Raw genomic sequence first — 22,195 nt, forward strand, 5'->3', positions numbered from 1 at the left:
GACTAGACACATGGGGGAAATATAATGAAGGTAAACATGTACTTATTGCTGTATAGAATCAAACATATCTGAAGATAAACTAAAATCTAAGCTTAATCAACATTGAAAAGTACACGGTTACCCTCACATTACACCCCAGCTTCAATTTCTGCAGTGCCTGTGTGTGAAATCTTCAAAATCTCACTTCATGTCTATCAATACGTCCTGAATACATTTCAGATTTACTAGTTGAAAATGAAACATCCAGACACCGTGAGTTCTCAGGAAGAGTTCTACTAAGTGTTTCAAGAGTCAGAAGAAAAGACGTGCTAACACACTCACTTCTTTTAAATCAGGGCTTAAAACACTAGAGAAATAACTTTCCTTGACTTAAAAATAAGAGAAAAGCTTAGAAATTAGATAAAGTTTCCTGGAGGCCTGTTGTTGGATTCAACTTGTATTGTAGTTATATTTGCAGTTTGTATAAGATCTTTATTCCCTGCAAACGCTTATTCATCTATTTTAGTTTGATGTAAAGTGAATGAACATTTATGCACAGCTATTGTGTAAAACGATTAACTAACTGAAAGCAAACGATTGTTGAAAACTAAACGCCATTTTCACTGTGAACTACATTTCCCATAATGCACCCCTTCCATGGCGTCATCTTTCTGCTCGTCAAAACAAATAAAACAAATCTTCCAAAACTCTACTTTATTGAGCGGAATGTTCGTAAAACATTTAGAGTACAGCTGAAGTCTGCATATTTCTAAACTTTAATTGTGTTCCCACGCGGCTTTTTTATTTGTTATTTGTAACGACACACAGTGGATATTTTAAATTTGGCGCTGTTTGTACCGCCGGTAATGAGCTAAGGTGGTGTTTCAGATTAACTGGTTTCCTTGTTAACTGGTGATCAACTTCCTATTGTATCCGTTATTACTGCAAGTAACAGCAGACAGTAACAATCCGACAGAAACCCACAACTATCCTGTTGAACGCCGTTTACACGCATTTACATTGAAGTGTCGTACTTTTTGGGAATCTATTTTTAATATCATTTTTAGCAACGACGGCCGCTACAGGAAGTCTGTCACCAGTTGACAAGGAAACCAGTTAACCCGAAACACCGGCTAACCTGTTAGCTGGCTCTCGTATTCTCACGAGCCAGTAATAATGAGTTAAGTAAAGAGGTTTTCTTTAGCCCTGATGATTAATATATTTCGGTAGAAATGGAGGTGACAGACATCGGGAACAAAGAGGAGGGGAAAGTGTGGCACCGAAAACCAACACCAGGGAAAAGGTCGGTGTTTACAATGTTGTTAATCTGGACTTTTCAAGAGAAGCTAATGACTACTAACTAATAACTAACGCAGAACTGTTCACCATCTTCTGTAACGTCAGGATCAAACTGTGTTTTCTCGTCAGTACTTTTATTAAAACGTGATCATTTGAGGGCGATGTCATGTACGAATAAGCATCAAGTGAAGTAGTTTAGTTGTTTTAGTGTTTGCTTTTATTCCCTTAATGATCAGTGATCAGTTTCTTGAGTTTATTCAGCAAAATAATAAACATAGTACTTTGATGTAGTGTTATTATTAATATGAAAGTTTTAGACCGTTAAGTCTGGTTCACTTGTGTCTGTTTTGATTATGTGTCTAACTCATAAACAACAAACTTTTCGGATGTTTAACTGAAAAAGTCGTTGTGCTGCTGTTTGTAATGTTCTGTATTTTCACCAATCCTCTCCCCCAAAAATGTAGATTGTTTAGTAATTTTATACACAGTTCAATGTATACAGAATTATATAAAAGCATTCCTAAATACATGTGCAGATTAATAGCCCACTGTCAAGCTACACCGAAGCTGTTGAACACAACGAGACAGCGCTTTGAATCAAAAATGCCTTTAATTTGTCTCTGATTTGAATCCCGAATTAGTCACGTGGTTTTCAGTTGCTAAAACTGTGCTACAGTAACACAAACCTTTCATAGAATATAGCATTGAACTGTTTCCTCATGCCTGCAGCCACGATGCGTTCAGAGTCGCTCGTCATTCTGGAGTCCCAGTAACGTGAAACGTTTGTGACCTTTAGTGTTTTAGCGACGGTGGTGCGCACTGCTCAGCAGGCGAAGACGGTGCGTTTCCTCCAGGTGGCCTTCGACACCACAGGGGACACTTTCCTCGCTGGGGATCAGCATGGGAACATTTACACCTTCGACATCAGTCGCAACAGGTGATTGGGAGTATGGAAGTCACACAGAGACGTACATTTATCGTGTAGAATTCCAGCCTTTGCTTCGGATTCACCCGTTACGTCCAGATAAATCTCACCGTCTCTCCCCCGGTCGTGTCTTTGTTTTCTGTTAACGTGTGGCAGATTTCGCCTGGTGCAGAAAACAGGCCAGGCTTGCACTGCTGTCGCCTTCAGCCTCCGCAGGACCACGGAGTTCCTCGTGGCTTTGGCCGATTACACCGTCAAGTGCTTCGACAAGGGTACGATATGCACGTTTCGTGTTTCAGGTTCAGCTCGTGTTTGTCGCCGATTTCAATCGTGTCAGCTTCACCACGCGAACAATGAATAAACTCTGATCACGCAGACACAAAGCAGCTGGTGAGTTGGATGCGAGGTCACGAGGGAGCCGTGTCGTCCATCTCCGTTCACAGCTCCGGCCGCTACGCCATCACCACGTCGTCGGACGCGGCTCAGCTCTGGGATCTGGATACTTTCCAGAGGGAGAGGAAGCTCAACATCAAACAGTCTGTGGGCATACAGAAGGTGAGCGCACTCACTTCTCCACACACGCTTCACCACGTGACTTTATCAAAGTCCTTTCTCGAGCTTGAGAAAGTTTTTTTGTTGTTGGGTTATTTCTCGTGGCTTAACGTGGTCGTGTTTTGGCTGCAGGTGTTTTTCCTGCCTCTCAGTAACACCATCCTCAGCTGCTTCAGCGACGACTCCATCTTCGCGTGGGAGAGCGACACGCTTTCCTGCAAATACCAGCTTCCCGTTCCCGACTGTGGACCCAGGATCTCCTACAAGGCCTTTGCGGTCACGCGGTGAGTCTCTTGACGTCTCAGGCGTCGTGTTTTTCGAGGCGAAAGCGAGGGGGCTCGGGAGTGCGTTACCAACGTTTGTGTGTGTTGTCTCTGGCAGTGACGGCAAAAGCCTGGCGACAGGCGGCCGCTCCAACCTGCTGCACCTTTGGTGTTTGGACAGCAAGCAGCTGATCAGGGTGATTCAAATGCCCACTCAGGTTCGAAGCGTCAGGCAGCTGGAGTTCCTGCCGGACAGCTTCGACGGAGGAGCCAGCCAGGTAACAACAACCAGTGCTAACTGATTCATCTATTCGTCTTTGACTTGTTTCCCCACCTGCCGATTTTTTTTGGTATACATTCATTCACCTGGACACGACTTTTGATTTGACTCTTTGTCTCCCGCAGACGCTCGGCGTGTTGAGCCAGGACGGCGTGATGCGCTTCATCAACATTCACACCTGCAAGCTCCTCTTCCACATGGGCTCCCACGACGACGCCATCACCGCGGCGGCGGTCAGCCCGACCGGCCGGCACATCGTGGCCATCATGGATAACGGCGGTATCAACATCTACAGCGTCCACAGTCTCACGCAGGAGTTGAACAAGGTGGCGGGGGGTTCGTCAAACGTGTGGAATCGGCAGCCGCTGCGACCGGTTGACAGTATTTTGTGTTTGTGTGTCTCTCTCTCTCTCACAGCCGCCTCCCACCAAGGTGGCGGTCGTGTCTGAGAATAAAGCCGATCGGGATTATTCAAACCTGAAGGTCAAAGTGAAGTCGGACGTTCAGAAAGCAGGGAAGAGCTCGGGAAGACGGACCCAGGTGAAGATCCTGAGACCCCCTGCGGTGGAGGATAAAGAGGTACATTTAAAAGAGTTCCGTCATTTTCTCCACCGGTGGGTCTGTTTCCGACTAGTTTAATTCAGATTTAGTGGAATTACACCAAGGGTCATAGCAGGAGTTTATTCAGTCAACCAAATACATGAAGCAACAAAACTGTGAACATATTTTTTCAATGTGACAACGTCCCTCTTATAATTTGTGACCGAAGGGTTCAGGCGGAAGTTGATGAACTTGTTTTGCCTGAATCAACAAAGCACAAACAATTAACTCTCAAAACTGATTACAGTATAATTGATGTTAATTTCAGAGGAGACTTGTTTTTCTTCCCCATTCCTGGAAAAGAAATGAAAACTAATTGAAACTGTCATTTAAGGGAACACAGTGGATTTTAATTTTGTGATTCCTGAGTTTAATATAATTTTTCAAAAATAGTGAGCTTAAACCACCGTTTAAATGTTTTAAGAGTGGTTGATTTTTTTTTTTTTTTTTTTTTTTTTTTTTTTTTTTTATTGTCGCCCAGGTTATTCCATAATCGAACACCTTTTACAGTTAAAGAAAATTTGCTCCTTCCTGAATTATTCGATGGGTTCATTCGTTCCCGTCGTCCTCGTTCCTCATCCCCGTCAACTTATTGAACGAAGCTACTTGGGTAAAAGGTGAAGTGTCTTCCTGGCGGTTGGGTTTTGCCCTCGGTAAGTTTTTCACCTGCTCTGTTTGAACAGAACGAACTCCCAGCCGGTCTGAACAAGAAGAGGCTGGTGGATCTGCTCAAGGCGTTTGGAGAATATCCCGCCAAGTACAGGTGGGAGTCGTTCTCGCGCTCTGGACGTTTCTTCTCACGAACACGAGGTCTGAGAACCGAACCGCGTCGTCGTCGTCGCCCTGTGTTTCCAGGATGTTCGTGTGGCGCTCCCTGCTGTGTCTCCCCGAGAACCACGCCGCCTACGGCAGCCTGACGGACAAAGGGCTGCACTCGGCCTTCCTCGCCCTGCACGACAGATACCCCATCAAGAGTCACAAGCTGCAGCGGGGACTGCAGAGGTGTGAGCGAATGCAACCGGCAACCCTTTCAAAGTGACGTGGTGTTTTCAGCGCCTCGGCTTTTCTGTGTCGTCTGCAGAGTTCTGTCTGCCCTGGCTCACTGGGCGGCCATCTTTGGAGAGGTGGAGTACCTTCCCCTGCTGGCGTTCCCGTTTGTCAAACTCTTCCAGAACAATCCGATGCTCTGCTTCGAGGTGGTGGCCACTGCCGTAGGTACGGCGCTTCACTGCTCCGTCATGACTGTTGCATTTATGTTTTTTTTTCAAATACAAATGATCACCCGTTTTTGTTTTTTTTGGAGTAATTTTGGAATAACAATTATTTGAACATTGTGATCTTAAAACAATCTCGCCTCTAATTTTTCTTTCTCAAATTCTTGTTAATTCAATGTTAATTCTGTGCTCTGAAAAGCACTTCAAGCCATGTGTGTTGCTTTACACATGTAATGTCACACCAGGAATATGTAATGCAACAAAAAGAAAAGACAAAGTGCCTTCCTTTTTGAAAGCCTACATAAAGGTTGTGACAGTTATTCATGTTATTTTGACTGATTTGTAAATTTTTCTATGGCGGCTCTGTGTGTTTATTATTATCAAAGCTGCATTATATGTCCCTAATTCGTTATATACATGTTGTACAGTCAGCAAAAGACTGAACCGATTAAAGTACGTGTCCAGGAACTCTGCATTCATAATTGAAATCCCAAAACCCCAGATACGCTACAATTATCTACATGAGAGTTTATTGCGACGTCGATCAATGTAATGGCGTCTCAGAAGTGCCTCTGATAGTCGTGCGGCTCAGTGTTGGGATCTCAGTGAGACCTGACTTCTACATATAAACACATTTTCCTTCGGTTGACTTGGACTCTCTGCTCGTGCAGTGAACTGGTGCCAGCACTGGTTCGAGTATTTCCCCAACCCTCCTCTGAACATCCTGAGCATGGCGGAGAACGTTCTGGCACATCATGACAAGGAGCTGCTGCAGCACCTGGTGGACTGCGGCATCACTTCACAGGTGACACACACACACACACACACACACACACACAGAGTTAAAAACACTGGAAAACTGCACGTCTGCATATCTTTGCCGCAGCTCTACGTGTGGCCTCTGCTGGAGACGTTGTTCTCCGAGGTCCTGACCCGTGACGAGTGGCTCCGACTGTTCGACAACGTTTTCTCCAACCACCCCTCCTTCCTGCTCCTGTGCTGCGTGGCCTACGTGGTCTGCTGCCGGGAGCCGCTGCTGCTCTGCTCGCAGAAGCCCGACTTTGAGGTAGTGGCCTCTTTCGCTTCCTGTCGTCCCGTCCCAGTGTCATTCTCCCTCCGTCTCACTTTCCTTCTCTTACAGTACTTCTTTCACCACCGGAACAACCTGGACGTCGCGGCGATGATCAAGGAGGCCTACCGACTCGCCGGCAGCACGCCGGCAGACATCCATCCCCGGAACTTGCTCTCCGACTTCGCGCCGCTGACCAGAGGCCAGTATCCTGTTTTCAACCATTACCCAGAATTCATAGTGGAATACCAGAGCCGGGAAAGAGAGAAGATACGACTGCAGGAGATGGAGTACCTCAGAGAGAGGTAGGGTTCGAGGTCGACCGCAACAAGAAACTCAGAATTGCTCCTGATAAAACAGTGTGTGTGTGTGTGTGTGTGTGTGTGTGTGTGTGTGTGTGTGTGTGTGTGTGTGTGTGTGTGTGTGTGTGTGTGTGTGTGTGTGTGTGTGTGTGTGTGTGTGTGTGTGTGTGTGTGTGTGTCTCCAGACAGGAGGTGTCAGCACTGCGTGCGGATTTTGTGCGTCGCCGAGCTGAAGAGGAGGCTTATTTTGCACAACAGGTGGATTTCCTCCTCTGAACTGACCAGCAGACCGAATAATGCATCTTAAAAGACGTCTTCATCAGCAGTTTGCTCCGACTCGACCGCAGGAGGAGCTGCAGAAAGCAGAGGAGCAGCGCAGGAACGTCCTGGCACAAGAGGAGGAAAAACTTAGCGAGCAGAGGACCAAGTAAACAAGGCATCTGTAAAAACCCGCGACCGATTGAAAGGCTTCGGGTCGTGACTCTGCTGCTGCCCGTCCCAGGTTGGCAGCCATGAAGCGAGAGCTGAAGGTGACAGAGCTGCAGATGCTGGACGCGACGAGAAGACGCTTCCTGAAGCACCAGCAGGACCTGAGGGCGTCGCAGATCCAAAGACTGGATCGGGAGATCGGCAGGAAGGTGAATAAACAAAGGCTGGCTGCTCACACACACACGATGCCTTCGGGACATTTATATCGATTAAAGTAACACTTGAGACTGGAAACTGAAGCTTTTATCCATCCCCGGCGCTTTTCTGCCCTCGTTGGTATTTTGTGACGACTGTCCGTTTTGTCCCTGAAGTTTTAAAGCGGTCAACCGTTGCAGATGGATCTGCGTGAACAAGAAACTGCTGCTGCAGTCCAGGATCTCGAGGTCCGACAGATGGAGCTCGAAGTTCAGAGGAAGCGACTTGAACAGGTGAGCAAAGCCTCCCAGCTTATCTCCAAGAAAACTTCAACCTTCGGTATCAAGCGGCTCTCCAGCGTTACTGTGTGTTTTTAGACGAAGCTCGTCCAGTTGTTCCGCAGAAGTCCCGAGTTTGTGTTGTTTACGATCACTGTCAGTGACGATCCGATGACATTATAAGTGTTAATGTCCCACTTTTTCCTCTTTGTTCACGCCTGCTGCCTCAGCACTTATTGAAAGAGCAGGAGCGTGTGGAGCAGGTGGTTGAGAAGGAGGTGGAAACGAGAACGAGGGAGGCGGACAGAGCGGACGAGAGCGACACGGAGCTGCTCCACAGCGCCGAGGCAAACATGCGGGTCAGTCACTCGTCAACAGATGTGCTTGACATTATAGCATTGAACCCGGCAGCTGCACGAAGGGAGGTTTTCTTGTTTTGGGATCGTTCCAGCCCGTTTCCGTTGAACTTCCATGTCGAGATTCTGTCACGCAGGCCCTGGAGGAGTCCCTGGCGGAGGCGTGCCAGCTGGGCATGGACACAGACTGGCGGAGGGAGGTGGCGGCGTGCCTGCAGGAGGCCGGCGCCGAGCAGGAGAGGAAGAGGCAGGGACTGGCGGACCTTCGCAGGCAAACGCTGGCAGAGGAGGGGAGGCTGCTGGACACCATGAGAGATGTGGCGGGAAAGAAGGTGAAGGCAACACTGTGTGTGTGTGTGTGTGTGTGTGTGTGTGTGTGTGTGTGTGTGTGTGTGTGTGTGTGTGTGTGTGTGTGTGTGTGTGTGTGTGTGTGTGTGTGTGTGTGTGTGTGTGTGTGTGTGTGTGTGTGTGTGTGTGTGTGTGTGTGTGTGTGTGTGTGTGTGTGTGTGTGTGTGTAAGTCACAGGTAAAGCGATCGTGACATAATTTATAGCCTTACACCTTCATGAAACTCGCTTCAACGGGTGACGTTAGACTAAATATAGTCTGAGGTGTTGAGTTAAAGGCCTAGTGAAATGTTAAACACTACTTTGCAAAAAACGATAGTTGGGGTACTACTTGTAAGGTTCCTCCGACTCTGCCCCACCACTGTTGTCGCATAACAAAGTTATTTGAATTTTGAATCTCCAGCCAAGGAAGTCGGGGGAATCCTTCTTCGTGGGCGTGACGTCAAGAGTTGTGCAGATCTCCATCTGTTGTGTTTATATTGGCTTGTTTCCCTCTTAAATATCCAAGTTATAACAGTGTTTTGAAGTTATAGTCGGCGTTTTATGAGCCTTGACGAAAGATTGAGCCTGGAAGAGACCGAGAGAGGAGAAAAGGAGCACGGGCGGCGGGAGCGTGTGCACAACTCATGACGTCACTCTGTTATTGTCAGAAGCTCCGCCCAGCAGCGAAAATAGCGCTGTTTATCGCCTATTTTCTCGCAGATTGCCGTGTTTTAACATTTTATCCTTCGGCCAGTTAGCATAAAAAGGATCCTAGAAGCGACAGCCAGAATGTTTTGGAGGTCGAATTTTCATTTCACTAGGACTTTAAGCTGAGCGCTTGTTTGTTTGCAGTGGGATGAAGTGATGAGCTCGAGAGCCGAGCTGCAGGAGTCAAGGCGTCCGCCGTGGTCAGCAGCACACACGGGTACTATGTCTCACACACACACACACACGATTGGTTATCCACACACAGATTCAGTGTTACAGCATCTACTTCGTTTCAGAAGGCCAGACTTGTTTGGCGACAGGACTTCCCCCCGGTTCTGCGGCTCCTGTCACGGCGAATGGCGTCAGTCCAGCCGTCAGAGTCAAACCTGCCACCTTCCCGAGGCAGGCGGGACCCGACGTGGCGTGCCTGAACAGCAGCTCGCCGTCCGAGAGCACCGCCACCAACTGTACGTCAGCCTGAATACAGTGGCGCCTTTTCCTTGAAACGTCAAGAAGTGAATTTTTAAAGGATAGGAATGATTTTTAGCAGGGCTGCAGGCAGTGGAGCTATAAATCTATGACACGTCTGCCTGTCCTGATGTGAAGATAAGGAAAGGAATGCAGTGAGATCAGAATTAGTTAGACAACACCTGATCATGTAAGAAATACTACTACAAAAAAAAAAAAAATGCTGTTTGTTTTAATTAGCTGCCATGACTCCGATATATAACCAGTCTCCCGCTGTGTGTGCCGTCAGTCTCCCTGGACCGAGGCCGGGCTCAGCTGGACTCCGGCGAGAGAGAGCTGCTGAAGGAAATCCGAGAACTGAGACAGAAGCTGGCAGCGCGAGCCAGAGAGGGCAGCTCCGCGTCCTCGCAGTCTGTCCAGAGTCTGTCCTCCGTCTCCCAGTGACCACAACCTGCACAAACATTCTGAACAGAGGCCACGAGTCAGACTGAGCGAGCTGCTGTCTGTTTACTGTTTATATGCCTTCCTTCCGTCACATGTTAAACCACAAATCTTCACGTTTATCTTAATCGTAAATCCCTTCATCCCTTCAAGTCGACGGCTCGCTCCTTTAAAGTGAACGTTTAATGTCACGTGGATGTGGTTACTTCAAAATCCACCAGTGACTATCTGTTGTTTTTTGTTTTTTTACATAAGTGCACTGTTTTTCCTTTGTGAACTATTTAAATGATTTTTTTATAATGTTTGTTTTTAATTTAAAACCTGTTTTGATAAACCGAGTGGAGAACCTCCAAGTTGATGTTTGTTTTATTGCTACCTTGGCCTGGACATCAGACAGGCTGCGTTTCGAGATGCAGATAATGGTGGATGCTGAAATGAGTAATCGGTGTGAATATTGAGCAGAACACACACACACACGTTACCGTCTGTCCGGGCTTCGCTCCTGCAGGCGTCCCAGGTGCCGTTTGACGTGAGCTGCCGTGACACTCGTGCCCATTCCTGTCACTCATTCTCTCCTCTTCCTTCGCTGGTCTTTTGTCTGTGCTCACCTGCTTGTTCGTGCTCCGTCAGAGAACCACAAACACGAGCGCCCAGTTCTGTTCCCACTGGTTCAGATCATTAGCGAATCAAAACACGGGCGTGGGTCTGCAGGAAAACACAGGCTCAGGATGTTGTTTAACCTGCAGCTTTAACGTGTTGTTCTAAACTTTTGGCTATTCAAGCGGAGTCATCACTTGCAGGTAATTTAGACATTCCTCACTGGTTTTTTTTTTTCCCCAATGTGTTTTAACCACGTGACTAATTATACCCCTGATGGATGTGGTGTTGTACTTGTTTAACATTTTCCTCTCACACCTTAACCGTCTCGTCACGTCACATGAAGTCGGCGGGGGCGGATCTACGTTTTCCTTTACCGCTCTTATCTGTTTCTCTCTCATTCCTTCAGACCATTTGTGACTGAACCTCCCTCCACAGAGCTCTCGCTCTCTGTTGTAGCATGTCAGCATTCTTCCCACACGAGAGCTTGAATTGACCTCCATCCCCCGATGGACGGCGGCGGCGGCACGGTGGCCGTGCTGCTGTACAGGACGTCCGGGCCCCGGGGGAAGGTCAAGCGTCGCGTTCAGGACCTCCGCATCCCCTCCTCCTCCTCCTCCTCCTACCTGGACTACCTGGCCAACAGGCCCACGTTGGACCTGAGCCACAATGAGAGCGCTCGCCTGGCGGCCGACTGCCTGCTCAGCCGCGGGCGGGAGGGATTCCACCAGGTGCTGAAGGCGGAGGGAGAAGTGGACTTCCTGTCGGAGCCGGAGAAGAGTTACATCCTGGAGAACGGGAGCCGGGGGGATGCAGGTTGGACACGGTGCTATTTGCATTGCTGTGCATAACAAACAATAACTGACGTTTCGCTTGTGTTCCACACAGATGATGATGATGCTGATGCTGATGTTGACAAAGTGCTGGAGAGCCTCACCACTGGCTTCGTGTCTTCCACGTGCCTTGAAGAGTCAACGGACAGTGACTGCACTCTGGCAGAGATGAATCGGAATAAAGGTCGGCCACATATAGATCGCGTGAAACCATCTGTGACATTTCTGACTTTCACCTTCATTTTTTTTTTTTTTTTTTTGCATTTTTGTTTCCCATTTGCAGATGTGAATTTCAGAGATCCTGTGATGAATGAATCCAACACTGAGGTTTTCTTTCCGTCTGACAGCACGCTAGCGTCCATGAAGGACGTGGTGAGACACGTGATCAGAAGGGCTAAGCAGGTATGCACTGAGGTGTGTCGCCCCGGGTCTGTAATGCATGTGTGCGCACGTTTGCAGGGGGAGGGGGTGTTAAAAAAAATGGCACGCATGCCTGTGCACGTGAGCGAAAAAATGTCTGCAAGCGAGTGCACCGATCAGCAATGTGGGGGTGAGTGCGTGAGCGTGTTCATGCAGCATGTGGCCGCCGTGCAGGACGTGGCCATCGTGACGGACAGCTTCAGCGACGTGGAGCTGCTGTGTGACCTCCTGGAGGCCAGCAGGAAGAGGAACATCTCTGTTCACCTGCTGCTGGACCACCTCAACCTCGGCCTGTTTGTGAGCATGTGGCGGGACCTCAAGCTCAACAGCAAGGAGTTCCCCGTGAGTTCCGACGCCGTACGCCTTTCAGGCTTGTGCAACTTTGAGGCGCCGCGCCGTTACGAAGAATAATCGTTACTGGGAGGAAGAGTCTTGTCACTGTGGGAAAGTAAATCACTACACAGACACAGCCTGAAGGCTGCAGCAGTACAAGGTTATCTACACACACACTCCTGGCTCCATGCCAGATACACACAATGCAGAAAGTAAGAACATTGGCAAGTTCAGAGGCCACAGTTAATCCTGTAGAACAGAAGCACGATGAGCTGTAAATCTCTAATACATGTACATCTAATCCCTTTCTTCACAAAAGAAACTAAAACATATTTATGTGTGTTTATTCTGAAATCTTCTTTAACACAGTGATTCTCTATAAACTTTATTTGGTGAAGGTCTGTGACGTCTCTGGCTGGTTTTCACCAGCTCACCCTAGAGCCCAATAGAACACAGTCATCTCAGGACACGTTTACACAGAAAAACGCAACAAAATCCAGATGAGCAAGCATTTACGAAAGTGGAGAGGAAAAGCTCCCTTATGACAGGAAGAAACTTGCAGACTCGGCGCTGGAGACTTTCTGCTGTTCCAGGTTCAGGATAGAAGCAGAGAAAAGTACAGACGGATTGTAAAGAGGGATTCGAACCCTACTCCGGGTAGCAGGTGGAGATTCTCTGCTGAATAATTCAATGTATATAAAACCACTCGTTGCAGACTGATGGTGGCAAGAGGCTCAGCAACGTGGAGGGTAAGAAATGAATGAAGCTCAGTTTAGGTCCTCCGGCAGTGTAAACCTACAGCAGCTAGCAACTAGAAAATGCTCCAGTGTGTCCGAAGCAGCCCGTACTGTAGGTTTTATTAAATATAAAAGTCTTAAAGTAGAGAATGTCAGCCTCCCTGACTGAAACTTAGAGCTCTGCTTCCATTCTACTTTTTTATTTCACTTGCAAAAAAGGTATTTAGCTTGTCCTGCTGCGGCGGAATCGTTTTCCGTCGGTGTTTCTTTGTCATCTTTGTTCCTTGTATCATTCAGGCATTAAAAGTTAATGGCATTGTTTTTTAAGTTTCGCCCTCTTTTTTTAAATCTCTTCATATTCCAAAAGCATTTCCATAAATGTGTGTCGATTGTAGAAGCTGTCGGTGCGTAGCGTCCACGGGGAGACGTATTGTGCGAAGACGGGCGGGAAGCTGCCCGGTCAGATAGCGGAGAGCTTCGTCATCGCGGACTGGACTGAAGTGTTGACCGGCTCGTTCAGGTGCTGTCACTGTCAGACTCACACTCGCGGCGTTGCAGTAAACTGTGCAGCTAACGTGTTGGTTTTTTTTTTAATTTTCTCTCAGTTTCTCCTGGCTGTATTGGCAGGTCCACCGGAGCTTCATGGTTCTTCTGAAAGGCAGCTCGGTGGTGGCGCCTTTCCGCCAGGAGTTTCACAGACTGTATTCCAGCTCCAAGGCCGCCGCCGGCTTCGTCACGTTCATCAGCGCGCCGAACGCGCCTCGTCCCCGCTCGGCCCGGAGGAGTAACTCCGCCAGACAGAGGGTATCGTATCCCAGCAAGGCCATGAGCCACTGGCTTGAAACCGCTGCGGCGTTGACTTTTTCACGTAGTCCCACCGGACCGGAGCGTGGGAAGCCGGGAGAAGCTCAAAACCTGCGCCTGAAGCCGCCGCCGCCGCCGGTCTGCCCGGGAGCGAGGCGCGGCGTGCAGACTGCTCCCGCGTGCTTCCAGGTCCAGACCCAGAGTCGCTCACAGCCCCGGACCCTCGCCTCCAACGTTCACCCCCAGCTCGCCGTCAACGCCACGGACGCGAAGAACGGACGCATCCGAGAGTTTAACCCGCCGCCTTTCCAGAAGGCCGCGCGGTACCACTTCGGGAAGGCGTCGCATCAGGATCCCAGAAGTGACGGACTTTCCTTCCAGCAGAGGGTCAGAAACCTGCTGGCCAAACCTTTTGGGGTCAGCGGAGGCGTCGACGCCTCGAGACAGTGGAACGGCTCGTTCGGCTTCAAATCAAAGGCGGAGCCCTCGTCTCCCTCCGCCTCGCCGCACAGACCGTCGACGTCCGGCCGGCATTCGAACTCCGCTCGTCCCCGACGGCCGGAGTTACAAACCAAGCCGCACTTCCAGCCCGCCTACAGCTCCCAATGTTCAGGCTCCAGGGCGGCGGCGGCGGCGCCGGGGCCTCCCGGCACTCAGCTACACTCGGACGCCGGACGGTCGCGCCCGGGCCCCAGGACCGGTCTGCCTTTCCAGCGTCTCCCGCCGGAGCAGGCGTACGCCTGGTCGCCGCAGAGTCGCCGCGGAGACAGAGCCCGGGCGACGGAGCGGCAGAGCTCCTTCAGCAGCAGCCGCGGGGCGGGACAGCCGGCGTGGAGGCCGCTGCCGCGGAGCAGGAGCATGCCGGAGAGACGCACGGCGGGATACAGGAGGGGAGAGCGTCACACGCTGAATGACTGACGAACAGGGACACACTAGACGACTGGACGCGTCGAGCTCTTAGTTATACAACTATCAAAGAAGGAACAAGTTTGAAAGTTGTCGGGTCGTCGTATTAATCTGCACAACATGAGACGAAACAAACAAATGTATAAATATTACTCTGTGAATAAAAGAAAAATGGGTACGTTTATTTATTTTTTTACTGGACAGGTGACACAAAACTATTAAGACAATTTAAGAAGCAATATGTCCGTTTAAAAAAAATAAAAATTATGTTAACCAAGTAGCACAACCCGAATACACTATTACAATTCAACTTATCTACAAGTTACTTTGGATCCTGTATCAAATATTTTAAAGGTTCCATATTATAGCATCTGGTGCCCGAGGCCCGATAATATTATATTCAAAGTTTATTGCCCCAAATCCAGCCTCGCTCCCGAATTTCCTCCAGTCTAAAAGTCCCTCTAGTGACTCTAACAGAGAACAGGCTATTTCTGGCACGGGATTTTGCCAATCCAGTCTCCGTGTGTTTTGTGGACTTGGGAGATCTCCGATCTTTGTGGATGACGACGTCCTGTCGTCACACTGTGTGTGTGTGTGTGTGTATGGTTTATCAAATGTAAATTTTAAAACTATCGACTAACTTCATTTAATAATTGTATAAAATATCAATTTAATGAACTAATAAAAAGTCCCCGGCGTGGCTCTCTTCAGGTCAAACTGTCTCACAGTGAAGAGTCGACGTCCTCGGGAGCCCGTCTGCTTCTCACCATGACGACGTTCTCGTCCGACCTCGAGACGATCCTGAAAACTTCCGGGTTGCATTTCAGAGGTGCCGGTTTGCCGTCGCGCCGTCGCCACCTCACGTCTTCGTGTCCGTCCGTTTCCCGTCGCTGTCCAACAGACCTCTGGGTGAGATCTTGTCCCACCAGCGCTCCCCGAAGCTCTGCAGACTCACGCTGCTCAGACTCTCCCCGTCCTGGTAGTCCTCCCTCATCTTGTCCGGGACCAGGTCCTCGGACATCACCTGTAGAGGGACGGGGGGGGGAGGGAGGGGGGAGGGGCGGCGTCATCTCCTGAGCACCACACGTCTCTGCACAGAGACAGGCGAGCGTCCTCACCTCCGTGAGAGCCTGCAGGGCGGTTTCTCCGGGGCAGAGCCGCTGCAGCGCCTCGTCGGCGTCCCGCAGGACGCTCTGGCTGCGGCGAAGGACGAAGGACGACTGCTGCTGCTGCAGGAACCTCAGCAGGAGCCTGTGGGGGAGGGGGGGGGTCACGGCATCGGAGTCAAGAGTTTTACTCCCGCTGTTTCTTTGTTTGTTTACATTGTTGTGTATCACACATGATAGAAATATTAGAATATTAGAAAATGTCCATGTTTCTTCAGTCTTCATCACAAAAACCAGTTCCACCATCATGTTCAGGATTTTAACGCATTAAGTCGTTTTTTTTATTTTTTTATTAAGGAAACGATTTCAGTATTTCAATAAATAACTGATTGAGATGCACTTTTATTTTTTGTACACTGTCACATTTTTAATTGACTCCTGTTGTGTTACCGTCACACACGCTGTCGTGTATCACATACATATTATTCAAATATATTTTCTTCTTTCCAACTTTAACCATGATTATAAAAAAACTAAATATTCCATATTTTAGGGATTTGAAACCATTAATGCCAGTTTGTTTGCACTACTGTTTGTTTAGTACAGAATCGTAGCTCATGTATGGTTGTATTATTTTTTTAATGAATCCTATTGTCATTCAAAGCGTTCACTTCTAGCGGCTCACTGCTTTATTTTGCTCGGGGAACCGACGCTTCAAGGTGAACCAGAAAAAAAAGAACATTAACATACAAATAAATGATTTACCAAAGAAAGACACATTCTTTCTAAATCTGAGCTCACATTAATGAACAGTCAGAATTGTGTTCAAGCATACATGCAAAAAAAAAATCAAAAATATGTGTGAGGATGCATTAAAGTGTTAAAATCCAGGTTAACGACGTTTCAAAAATCCCAGCATAAAGATATTGTGCAACAATGAGATCTGCATTAATACTTACACTTGTCAAAAAATAAGATTTCTTAAAAAATTTCTTTTGAGCATTGTTTCTACTGTTTCCACTTGGTTTCATAGAACCCTTCGGTGAACACTTCGGTGAACACCGGATTGTAACTTTGTAGTAGAAATAAACTTGGTTTATATAAAGTTGGCTTCAAGGCCAAGGTCAACAGAAAATGTGTTTCCCTCTTCAGGCACCAGGTGGCAGTGTTCCGTGTTGTAATCTATCCTATTTTATAGGAGATATATATATATATAGCATTCCCAAACATATGACTGACCTAAATGTTAAATAATTAATATTTTTGATTGCGGTCATGAGCACAACGTCGCGTTCAAACTATTCCTGCCTCCAGCATTGACGTTTTATCTGCTGCGGTGTGTGACATGCCGTGGACACGGTGGGAACATGCTGTACCTCGTCCTGATGAAACAGGCACACGCTTTGAGCCACACTCGGTCCTCGCTAAGCTCCGCCTCCTCCTCCTCCTCCTGCTGCTGCTGCTCCTCCTCCTCCTCTGCCAGCTCCACTGGTCCTGGCGACAGTCGGGCAGCATTAAGACGATCTGCCTCATTGTTGCTTGTGTGTGAGAGCAGGATGGTTTTTGGCCGGAGGAGTGTTGTACCTGCGGTCCGGTGGCGGCCCAGCAGCTGCTCGCAGGTCTGAGCCAGACTGAACCAGTGCCAGGGGTTAAAGGGCAGCAGGCTGCACAGCTGCTGCAGACGCCACACTGCCGACTGTACGTCTCCAAACTGCTGGTAGATGCTGACCTGGGGGGACAAATATTCTAAATATATATATATACATATATCTCCAGCCGGTCGCTCCTGACCAGATCAACTCTGCCCTGTTTTTGTAAAATCCAAAACCTCGAGGGTTAATACACATTTCATGTACAGTGCAGTACAGTGTGTGTGTGTGTGTGTACCTTCAGCAGCAGCAGGCCAGTCAAGTGACACGTGTTGGAGGCTTCTTTGCTCTGCAGAAACAAAACCCAGTAGAAATATCACATAAATAAAGTTTGACAGTTTTCCATTAAAAAAAAAAGACAGTTTAGTCTCATGAACGTCAGCAGACACACAAGGAGAGTTAAAAGTGCAGCCCTGTGAGGTCGAGCGACGAAGACGCCACCAATAAATCCCATCATAAAACGGTAATAAGACGTCCCAGCGGTTTACCAGCAGCTCGGCGAGGTGCAGAGCTCTGTCCCTCTGGCCCAGCTTGGTGCAGCATCGGGCCATTCCCTCCAGCACGTCTCGCCGGATCGTCAGGTTGTTGTCGGCGATCCATTGCAGGCAGCTGCTGTAGGAGTCCAAGGCTTTCTGGAGGACAGGAAAAAAAAAAAACCTCTTCATGCTAAAGACTTTGAGCTTCACTGCAATCACGTCGTCTTAACTTTTAGAACCACGTTTGAAAGATGTTTGTGCTCGAGACTTCAACCACTTCATTCTACATTCTGTATCTTTTAGAACAGTGATCCTCTGCTATCAGCAGAACGGTGAGCTCGCAAATTTAAGCAAGGGGGGAGAAAAACAGCAGGCCGTCAGGCTTAAGAGAAAGAATCAGTCAAAAAAGGAGAAAGAAAAACCCAGAGTGAATCAAGACGGTGACATAGAATGGGCAAAGTTAGATGAGAAGTCTTTAATTGTACGGCAGAGAAATGCAGACGGTCCACCAGGATCAGTGAACATGAGGAAAAGCCAACATAGACAAGATGTAGAATACAAAAGCAAAACACAAACAATACAAGAAAAAATACGACAAGTCATAGTATAGTAATCTTATTTACAAGACCATAGTAAATAAGAAGCACAAACAGGCAAAATCAAGACTCACATTGATGTACGAGTGCAAAATGCAGCAGGTCTCTCAAAAGAAAAAAAAAAGGTTTGGGAACAACTTCTCTATTATAAAGATCAGTGAAGCTGATTTAAAACAGAATGTCGCTGACGGATAAATTTTCATTCCGGCTTCACGTCATTTCAGCTCCCACCACATGGAAAGAACCTATACGAGGATATATGCGCATATATGAAACCTATAAGCAGTTTATATGCACATATATGCTGCATATATATGCCACATATAGGCCCTTGAGGTGTATATATGTGAATATACAGGCCATATAGGTCTCCTGTACTGCTTCTTTATTTCCACATATATATAGCCCATATCTCACTTTGGCAACTGTCATACACTATCAAGGTAATAACTAAGAACTAACTAAAAAACAATTATGCAAGAAGAACATATAGGTGCATATATGTACCTATATAGGTACCTGTATGCACGTATATGTGTACATATATGTGCATTTATGTACATATAATATAGGAAAACGGCCAATTTTATATATGTCACATATATTCAAAACCTATATTAAAACATATATGTTTATATAGGTTCTTTCCATGCGTGTGTTCTGGTGACGTGTCAGCAGGTGCGATGGTAATCAGATTACCTGGTAGTCTCCCCGCCTCACGGCCAGATCCCCTCGGAACTTGTAGACTTTCTGTTTCTCCAGAGAATCTTCGGTGTCGAGAGCGGCGCTGTGACAGAACCACTGCGGGGCGGGAAGAGAAGCGACATGAGCTCCATCATGATGAACAAACCTGCCCCTCGTCAGTTTGTGTTTGTTGTTTCCAGGTGTCGATGCGGACTCACCTGAGAGTCGCAGACTTTAGCGCTGTAGGAGGAAACGGACACGCTGACTCGATCTCTGGCCTCCGAGAACACGGAGTCGTCAAATGTGCTTCCTAAAATCTCCATCTACGCGATAAAATGTGATAAAAACACACCAAAACACACCCCGCGGCTCCAGCTGCGCTCGTTTGTTTACACTCACGCGGTTACGCGGTCCTGCTCGCTAAACTGTCCGGCCCGCACGGGCCCAAGGTTCCGAGAAGAAAGGTTCCGGTTGAACGACACAGTGGATGTACCACAACAACCGTGTTTATAATTGTATTGTCATTGCTATTATTAAACCCAAACCGGATTCCGAAACGTTGGGGAAATTAACGTCTCAATCTGTATGTGTGTTTAGATTATTTTCAATTAGTTTGACGTGTCAAAATACACTTACAAACTTTATACAGATTTGAATCTATCTACAAACATGCACACAGATGTGTATATATATATAAAATCATTTGTAAATAGTCTATATCTAAGTATACACACACACTAATACACGTACACATATATCTAATTCAGCATGTGAAAATGGGTAGGAAGAAGTAAAATGTATTTAATTTCATACCAATTCCCCAATATTCATTTATCAAATTTTATAATTATCCTGCTTCCTGAATCCTGTGTATGAAATATGAGTGAGATATGAATTTCATCTAATATGTATGGATGAAGATAAGTCACCAAAACATAAATGTCTTCAAAAAAAATTATGTATTTGAAACTCCAGACCAACTCGTCCTCCCACCCAGCCCAAGTACTTGCAATTCTCAGAAAACTCACGATTTGACAACAGAAATGTAGACTAATGTAATTGTGTTCCTTTTTGTTCAATATAAATAATGAAAAAGCCAACTATGTACAAAAGGAGAAAAAGCACAAAATATTGTCTCAAAATTACATTCTAAGTAGCAGAAAAAATATTGTTGAATGTCTTTATAATTATGAAGATAATGTGACGTGTGATTTCAACAGTGTGTGAAAATTCTGTTTGGAAGCACAGCTTGAGTTTAAGATCCTAGTCTCATACGGAACAAAGAAAAACTATAATTCTGTTGAATTGAAGATTGAAAAGCTACATTTGTACCGTTCAGTGTTTTTATCTTCCAACAGGCAGCATAATATCAAAAAAAAAGGCCGATTACTTGTGTGTTAAACCGACAGAGTCGGCACTCTAGATAGTTACCATTCCACTGCGCTTTCATTCACATTCAGTCCACACAGTTTCAAACTGCATTTATTAAAGCAACACGTGCAAAACACTTGTTCACAAGTGCACATCTTTTGATCAAAATTTATTGGGTTCCGTCCTCAAACAAGTATAAAATATAAATCTTTTCTAAATCAAGCTAGAAATCAAGCCAGAGCCTCAATGACAGCTGGGATTTCAAATCAACATTGCACACGTCGTCTCACAGCCGGGACAAGCTGAGGATTGCAGGGGGCCAACAAACATTGTTCTTTTTTGTTTTTAAACTTTTTCAGAGCAATACTGCAGAAGCGATCACACATACACACCGGGCTCATGACAGACGCTCTCAGACCTGCAAGACGTGTGGCGGAAACGTCAGCTGCAGAGACACAGAGTGACCAAATGGATGTGGAGGAGAGAGGGAAAAAAAATTTAAAATCTTCTCGGCTATAAAATCTAGGTTTGTCGTACCGGGTGCAAGGTAGATTTTTTTACAAGATTGACATCTGGATGCGTTAGTGGGAGCAGTGATGAGGGTGAAGCATCCGGCTCCTCCTCCTCCCGTGTCTGTGAGCGCAGGTGTCGTGAGATCTGAGAGGTCGCCGTCATGACTCGGCCATACGGGTCTGAAATTATGCATAAAGCAGCAACAGTGCGAAACTGTTCAGTTTTGTGGGGTTTAGAAGCTCATCAGAAGCAATAAGCTGGCCGGTAAAAGAGCTGTCAGCGAGTACAAATCAGATTGGGGGGGAGAAGAAAAAAAAAAAAGAAGAAAAAAAAATCCCATATGTATACATACAGTATATTACAATTCTGATCAGGAGTGTTTTGATTTTTTGTTTTTGTTTGTTTTTAACAAAAAAGCAGAGTAAAAACTCCTATAAGAAAACACTGAACCGGCCTACGTACAGAAAACGAGTGAGGACTAGAGCAGAAGTACAGCGAAGGATACAGATATGTCATAATGAGCATAATAAGACGGCTAGGTAAACTACTCAGATCACACGGTTAGCTCGGAGCTCTACTGCACGAAGGTTAACTGGGATACAAGGTGAATGCCGGGATATAGAATCGCACCTCAGTGAACAGACATGACGGGAATATGTGTCCGAATACAGTCGGAAGAGATCAGCTTTAATTTGATTTTCAAATCAGTATAAAGAAAAACGAACTATTATTGAGGAAGCAGATGATGAATGGATCTTCCATGATTGTGGCAGTGGTCATGATTGTCGCCTCTTTAAGTGATTCAAATGCATGTTTTTCAGTATTTGAAGTGAACATTAATCTGTCTCTATGCGGCCGGTGTGTTTAATCTTTGACTCACACGTGTGAATGATTGTTATGTGACGACAAGATTAGAATGCACACGGCCTTTCAATCATTTCCACAACTTCAGACACCTTTTGAAAGTTCCACGTCACCGTGGCCGATTGTGTTTGACTGCAACACCTTAAAATAGAATTCAATCCCTAAAAATGTCATTATAATGAAACGACTTTATGTTTCTGCTATTAAGACTCTTAAAACAAGGTTAAAGAATCAGACCTAAGGAGGATTGATAAAGCATCTTTTATCTGTTCTGTTCCTTCCACCAGCAGCATGTCTTTTCTTCTGAATTGTGATTCTATCATTTCTACAACCAAAGTACCAACAAAACAAAAAAAAAAAGCCCCTTTGGCAACACGGACTGAACTCTAAAACTGACTCTACTTCAAAAACACTATTCTACCGTACGTACTTGTATGTGCCTGTCGTGATAATAAGAGATCTGCCGACTGTCTGGATAGAGCTTCAAGGACACAGTTATTTGTAGAAACATAGAAAAAAAAACAAACAACAACAACAACAGAAACAAAAAAAAAAAAAACAGAGTGACGATAGTAAAGAGTTGGAGAACACTGTGGGCTGGATACTTGGAGACAGGAGTG

General features: G+C 46.6%; 2 protein-coding genes across 4 annotated transcripts; one reads left to right on the forward strand and one right to left on the reverse strand.

Moving 5' to 3' along the window:
• Positions 1-1,138: 1,138 nt before the first annotated feature.
• Positions 1,139-10,039, forward strand: tbc1d31 (TBC1 domain family, member 31). Of its 2 annotated transcripts, none has more exons than XM_080500913.1 (23): positions 1,139-1,282; positions 2,075-2,215; positions 2,360-2,475; positions 2,580-2,758; positions 2,888-3,039; positions 3,137-3,296; positions 3,424-3,624; positions 3,716-3,877; positions 4,582-4,661; positions 4,754-4,900; positions 4,980-5,113; positions 5,784-5,917; positions 5,999-6,178; positions 6,254-6,486; positions 6,669-6,741; positions 6,831-6,910; positions 6,986-7,121; positions 7,308-7,400; positions 7,616-7,744; positions 7,879-8,073; positions 8,922-8,994; positions 9,074-9,244; positions 9,535-10,039. In XM_080500913.1, exons 1-23 carry the CDS (start codon positions 1,212-1,214, stop codon positions 9,687-9,689), a joined length of 3,195 nt encoding a protein of 1,064 aa, XP_080357039.1. In that variant the 5' UTR covers positions 1,139-1,211; the 3' UTR covers positions 9,690-10,039. The 2 variants fall into 2 exon arrangements, with proteins under 2 accessions (XP_080357039.1, XP_080357040.1); XM_080500914.1 differs by having other exon boundaries at positions 9,077-9,244.
• Positions 10,040-14,573: 4,534 nt separating this feature from the next.
• On the reverse strand, positions 14,574-19,185 carry cUnh8orf76 (chromosome Un C8orf76 homolog). Of its 2 annotated transcripts, XM_080501498.1 has the most exons (8): positions 19,046-19,185; positions 18,843-18,944; positions 17,560-17,703; positions 17,310-17,360; positions 17,007-17,151; positions 16,799-16,916; positions 15,435-15,567; positions 14,574-15,340 (listed from the first exon to the last, which is right to left on the reverse strand). In XM_080501498.1, the coding sequence occupies exons 1-8, from the start codon at positions 19,148-19,150 to the stop codon at positions 15,176-15,178; spliced, it is 963 nt and encodes a 320-aa protein (XP_080357624.1). In that variant the 5' UTR covers positions 19,151-19,185; the 3' UTR covers positions 14,574-15,175. The 2 variants fall into 2 exon arrangements, with proteins under 2 accessions (XP_080357624.1, XP_080357623.1); XM_080501497.1 differs by having other exon boundaries at positions 16,799-17,151.
• Positions 19,186-22,195: the final 3,010 nt, after the last annotated feature.

Source organism: Blennius ocellaris (genome assembly GCF_963422515.1).
Source record: "Blennius ocellaris genome assembly, chromosome: 8".
In the NCBI taxonomy this organism is placed as follows: Eukaryota; Metazoa; Chordata; class Actinopteri; order Blenniiformes; family Blenniidae; genus Blennius; species Blennius ocellaris.